The sequence below is a fragment of the Populus alba genome, chromosome 11 (assembly GCF_005239225.2).
Source record: "Populus alba chromosome 11, ASM523922v2, whole genome shotgun sequence".
NCBI classification, from domain to species: Eukaryota; Viridiplantae; Streptophyta; class Magnoliopsida; order Malpighiales; family Salicaceae; genus Populus; species Populus alba.
Window position 1 is genome coordinate 9,164,025 of NC_133294.1, and position 6,163 is coordinate 9,170,187.

At 33.4% G+C, this 6,163-nt stretch overlaps 1 protein-coding gene across 3 annotated transcripts; it reads left to right on the plus strand.

Annotated features, from left to right (window-relative positions):
• The first annotated feature begins 280 nt into the window (after positions 1-280).
• Positions 281-5,771, plus strand: LOC118054800 (uncharacterized). Of its 3 annotated transcripts, none has more exons than XM_073412484.1 (4): positions 281-736; positions 929-1,344; positions 1,789-1,854; positions 3,714-5,771. In XM_073412484.1, the coding sequence occupies exons 2-4, from the start codon at positions 1,171-1,173 to the stop codon at positions 4,143-4,145; spliced, it is 672 nt and encodes a 223-aa protein (XP_073268585.1). In that variant the 5' UTR covers positions 281-736; positions 929-1,170; the 3' UTR covers positions 4,146-5,771. The 3 variants fall into 3 exon arrangements, with proteins under 3 accessions (XP_073268585.1, XP_073268586.1, XP_034922400.1); XM_073412485.1 differs by having other exon boundaries at positions 1,013-1,344; XM_035066509.2 differs by having other exon boundaries at positions 1,113-1,344.
• The last annotated feature ends 392 nt before the right edge of the window (positions 5,772-6,163 follow it).

Consider the following 6,163-nt stretch of genomic DNA (forward strand, 5'->3'; position numbering starts at 1 on the left):
CACAAAATTATTGTAAAACATAAAACATATATAAAAGATTAATAATAATAAAAAAAGATAGAATAATGAGTGTAATTGCATTGAAATGAGTAAAATGTATGCACAAAAAATTAGAACAAGTAAAAAGAAAACTAAATTTAATTCCGGAGCAGGGTGAAAAAGCATTCAGATTAACATTACTTCGTGTTACATCAATAAAACTTGCTTCGTTTCCATGAAGTGTCTACCTTTTCTGCCTCGCCAGTACTACCATATATGTCCAACAAACCAAAACTTCGTCCACAAACTTACACAACTTTAATTTTCATGTTCATTTTTTTGTTTTTCTTGAAAAGTAGGAGTAATACTCCATTACTGAATATACACATCTTATTAATGTGAAATTCACTTCCGATGTCAGATGTGAACACCTTATTTTGATATATTGATCGCCATACCACTAGCGTCTTTTATGGAGCTTTTGCTTGATAGCCTCATCAGAAATTCTGGAATTTCAATTCCTTGATTTCATGATTTTGGTGCTGTCATCTCCAATGGTCTTGATTCACTGCACCTGTCCTAGGATCCAAGTTAAATATTCAAATCCTCGAATGGAAGTCCAGTTCTACCTTGAGTGCTTGACCATTTGCTTCGCAGTTTCTTCGAGGTTTCCGGGTCAAAATTTTGTTGTTTACCACTAGAAGAGAAGACTCACAGATAGTGAATGCGATCGGTTCGCAGCTCGACAATAAAAATGGTATGATATTTCTCAGAAGTTCATGGAGCCTTGTCCAATTTCTTACCACATTAACAAGTTTGAAATTTCTTCTGTCTTATTTGATCTTTTAAGATCTGGAAACGGTCAAAAGGCAAGACTGATGGGATGTCTATTTCCAAAGTCCCTCAATTTCTTATTAGTTTTCTTCTCCCATGTAAATTTTCTCTGTAGCGACGAAGACCAGGGCAATTGCCATGACCATTTGAGTTTTTTTTTTAACCAAAATCAGCATCGTCTGTCTTCTGATCCACACAGAACATGGCTCGCTTTCTTATCCAAGCGCCCTTCAGCTAATACTGCCCTCTTTCAAGAAATCAAGTGCTTATATACACTGCCGCCTTTTGATTCATTCCAGACACAGGAACAATAAAGAAAGAAAGAAAGAAAGAAAGAAACACTGTAGAAGGAAAGGGATGGCATGTTTTGTGCCTTTCAACAACAGAAATTTGGAGATAAGTTTTTTTATCTTCAGGCCAATAGTTGCGGTGGTTGATGAGCTTGTTGAGACGCTAAAACATTTCTCTGCTTGCACTGAAAGTCTTGGTTGTGTTCAAAGTTCCATATTCAAAAGCATCCATGGAAATATGGTAAGAAACTACGAAGTGTTGCTTGACCAATTAAAGTACATCTCCATATGAAAAAAGAAAGAAAGAAAGGACTAATCAATTAGGTGATCTTTTGAATGCTGCTCCCTGGTGTTATGCAATAGCCTTTTCCCAGTTGGAAATAATGTTACAAGTTATAACTTCAGCTGTTTCTTTGTTGTTGCTTTTTCTTATTGATATATTCTCCATGGTAGCACTTGGGTGAGATACATAATCAGTCTGGTTAAATGCCATCATTTGGAAAGTTAAAATGATCTTGCATAAATTTCTTGTGTCAATCTAATTTTGTCTTTTAACATTTTCACAAGTGTTATTGCTTTTATTCACACAATAGAAAAAAAAAAGTGGTGAATTTTCCTTTCTGAATTTTAATTAGAAAGTTTGCACGCGCTTTAATGTGTAAAAATACCTTATTTTGCACTTCAGATCATATGGTATGGAGCATGGATGAAGAAATCTTGCGAAAACAAAGAGTTGTTAACCGGAGAGCTAGTAAGTTGAATTTTTGTTTTGTCTTTTCCTTTTCTTTTACGTTGGATTATTTTATATATATATATATATATATATATATATATATATATATATGAAGGTATTATTAAAATCATGCTAGTCATTCAGAGGATAGTTAGTTATCATGCAAAGATATAGTTTTTACATAAAAAAGATAGAGAAAAAAAGAGAGATAGATAACAAATTAAAGAAAAGGCCTACAACGCGATACCAAAACACCAAACAAACAGTCAAAGTTGTCTTTTGGCATTTGTCCAACTTCAAATAATGTTACCTGTGCAAGAGAAATGTTCTTCACAATTCTATAACCAAGCAGACAACTGATGGAGATTTAAAGAAAAGGCCTACACTCTATTCTATCAATTAAAGTGCTACAAGATTTCATAGTAAACTTCTCATTCCTGCCTTCAAATATGATTTTGTTTGATCTAGCTTCATCTTCTGAAGAAACATATTTAAAGACATTCCCTGCTCAATTTCAAAAACTCTTAAAGTCCTTCTCTAGTGTAAGTTCCACACCCCATTGCCATTTAACCATGATCCCATTTCTGAGATTGTTGTTTTTGGCGCACTTGAAACCTTTTGTAATCTTGGAAACATGAATTACAAGGGAGTCTTACCTAACCATCTATCACTCCAAAAAGAAATATTCAGTCCATTTCTCACCATATAGCTTGACAAACCTCGCAGAGCTTCAAAAGTACCTGCACCAGGTGTATGAAAGAAATGATTTGTATGTTGCCAAACACATGCTAATCACTTGCTAATAAGAGGAAGACCATTTTCAAAGATAGGTCTGTAAAAATCAAGCTTTAGGTGAGGAGCTTATCCTCTATAACCACCACTTGAATAACATAGCTTTATTTGTTTCCAAAAGCGAGCCTGTTCCCAAACCCCTTCTAGCCTTTTCTCAGACAATTCCTTCCATTGCACCTTGCATATTTTCCTTTGTTTAGCAACACTTGCCCATGGAGTCTGCCGTTTGGTTATGAGAGTCCATAGGACCAAGGCCCAATCCCTAAAAAGCATCCACTTATGAGTCCACAGAGTCAGAAGAGTTCGTGTTGTTCTTGGTTACGGTAGCAATAGAATATCCCATAATTTATTCTCTCATATTCGAAGGTGTCGTGCCTCCTGTACTTATGCAGTGTAGAGTTATGAAGCAACTCAAAGTTCTCCATATCAACAGCAGTAGTTAGATTATTCCTCTCCACATCAACTCGTGCAGACTCTATCTCGTCATCGTCTTCCTGATTGAGTTGTATTATGAAGGTATCGATGGTATAGGATATAGACTCAACATCTGGATAATGAAGTGAGTCTATTTCCATAATATTGACCCATCTCCATTCAATGATCCACAGACATGGTGCCAATAAGAAGGCGCAAAGCATATAGAGAAGAAAACCTTAAGCTCATTTTGTCATAACCAATAATCCTCCCAAGACCTTGTAAGATTTTTGAAAGGCAACCAACATTCCAGCCAACAACTGGCAAATTCTTTAGAGGCACCCATGCTAGTTAGTAGTGTATCAACTGCACAATCAGATTTTATCCATGGCTTAACCTCGTCAAAGAACATAATAATAATAAGAGAATAATAGGACTTTTTGTCTATTTATGGACATGTTAGCCCAATTATAACATTTTAAGACTAAAATAGTTGTCCACTTGTGTACAAGGAACATCACTGATTGTGGTTGTATCATTTCCCTTCTTTCTAGTAGAAGTTTCAATCGTGTTCAAGGGCACATGCCTTGAGTCGCAGCTGGCTGTCATTTAGGATGATGGCATCACCTCATTTGTCTATGTTCTAATCATTTCCTGCAACATTTCACAAGGTATCTATGTTATCAAACATATCAAGCATGGCTATCTTGATTGAACATGGCTTTTTTGATGCGTATGCTGGAGAGTCAAGAGATGATTCCTCTGCTGCAAGACTCTGCAAAGAAGACACGATTTCTATGAGCATGATAGTATCGCCGGAAGCTGACGATATCAACGACCTCTCCTATGCCAACTTAGCTTTATTCAAGTCTCAGTTCCTCAAGATGGAAGGTGCTAATTCTGGAGTGTGCTTGACTTGCAAAAGTGTCCAGCAGCCTAGAGTGGCATGTCTTCATGTATGGAAATCCTTGAGTTTTTGCTATTCATGGATTCTAAATTCGGATTACAGGAGGACCATACTACCTTATCTTGAACGCTTTTCTTTTGTTATCAAGTATGACATGTTTCGGGTAATCTTTGTCAGTAGCGACAATGTACTATAGTTATCATCTTTCTTACCGGATCATGCTAAGAAATGAGGAGGAAGCAAAGAAGAAGAGCAGCTTGTTATGCAAGATTGAGAAAGATCAATTCTATCATGGTTAAATGCCATCACTTGGAAAGTTGAAATGATCTTGCATAAATTTCTTGTGTCAATCTAATTTTGTCTTTTAACATTTTCACAAGTGTTATTGCTTTTATTCACACAAAAAAAATGTGGTAAATTTTCCTATCTGAATTTTAATTAGAAAGTTTGCACGCGCTTTAATGTGTAAAAATACCTTATTTTGCACTTCAGATCATATGGTATGGAGCATGGATGAAGAAATCTTGCGAAAACAAAGAGCTGTTAACCGGAGAGCTAGTAAGTTGGATTTTTGTTTTGTCTTTTCCTTTTCTTTTTTCTTTTTTTTTTGAATAACATTACGTTGGATTATTTTTTTTTATATAATAATTGAAGGTATTATTAAAATCATGCTAGTCATTCAGAGGATAGTTATCATGAAAAGATATAGTTTTTACATAAAAAAAGATAGAGAAAAAAAGAGAGATAGATAACAAAAGAAAAAGGCCTACAACGCGATACCAAAACACCATACAAACAGTCAAAGTTGTCTTTTGGCATTTGTCCAGCTTCAAATAATGTTACCTGTGCAAGAGAAATGTTCTTCACAATTCTATAACCAAGCAAACAACTGAAAAATCGTGATATCCTCACGAAAAGAAAAATAAAAAAAATCACAAAATTCAAGTTAAATAAATAACCCAATGTTAAAGGATGTAGTTGAAAATTTTTTTCAAAAAAAACTCTATTCTGTCAAAGAAAAAACTCGAGTCAATCTAGATTCACTCTACTAACCCACCATCCATGATATGAGATTAGAATAACAAAAAATATTATTTTTAAAAGGAACCAAAGTTAAATAAATAAATAAAAATGTTGAAAAGCACTCAAGTCAACTTGGGTTAACTTAACTAATCCGAAACTCAAGTCATTGAAAAGTGGACCTAGAAAGTTTAAGGTTCAATAATCTAATATCAAATGATAAAATTTAAAGTATCTAAAAATTCAAGATATAGGGATGACCCCTTAGAAGGCAAAAATAAAAAATTTACAAAGCCAAAATTATTAATAATAAAAAAAATAAAAAATAAAACAAATAACAATTAAAATAACAGGGACCAAATCTGGTATAAAAAACTAATAAGGGACTAAATTGAAAAAACAAATTAAGAAAATGATAAAAAAAAAAATTAACAATATAAAGAATACGGACCACAATTGAAAGAAAAATTAAATGGGATGACAACTCTGAATTTTTGTTAATCTAGTGTAGATTTCAAGGAGATGAGAGAGAAAAAACGGGGGAGGATAATAAAATCTCATCGCCATGGATATCACTACGTACATGCGCCATCTCATGAGTTGTGTCGCCGCTAGAAGACATGGAAATTGTGATTTTTTTTACCACTATACATTGTCGCACATATTGCACAAATGGCGTGAGTGGCGTCCACTCATTGCACCTGTCAACAAATTTTTTATTAATATTTTTATTTGTTAAAAGACTAATTTGCCCTTAATTCAAATACATTAAAATGAAATAACCATTATAAAAAGACTAAAATACCCCTGAATTTTTTTTAATTCTATTATTTTAAAGGCAATGAAGTCATTTTATTGTTTTAACAAAATGATATCGCAAAAGCCCTCTTAGCTTGTTACTTTTTTAAGGGCATTTATGGCATTGAACTATGCCAAAAAGGTTAATAAAATATTATAAACCTATTAATTTCATAATGACAAATGAGTTTCATAAAAAAGATCATTTCATCTCTAAAAATATGTTATTTGGTTTTTGTTATAAAAGAAAAAGATGTCATTACATTATATACAATGATCTATAGTATAATGAATATAGCCTTGTAGTAAAACACTAATGGGTTTAATAATTTTTTTTTAATACTTTGATATCAATATGTTTCTTGAAACACTAATTTGGATGTTCATCTCATAACA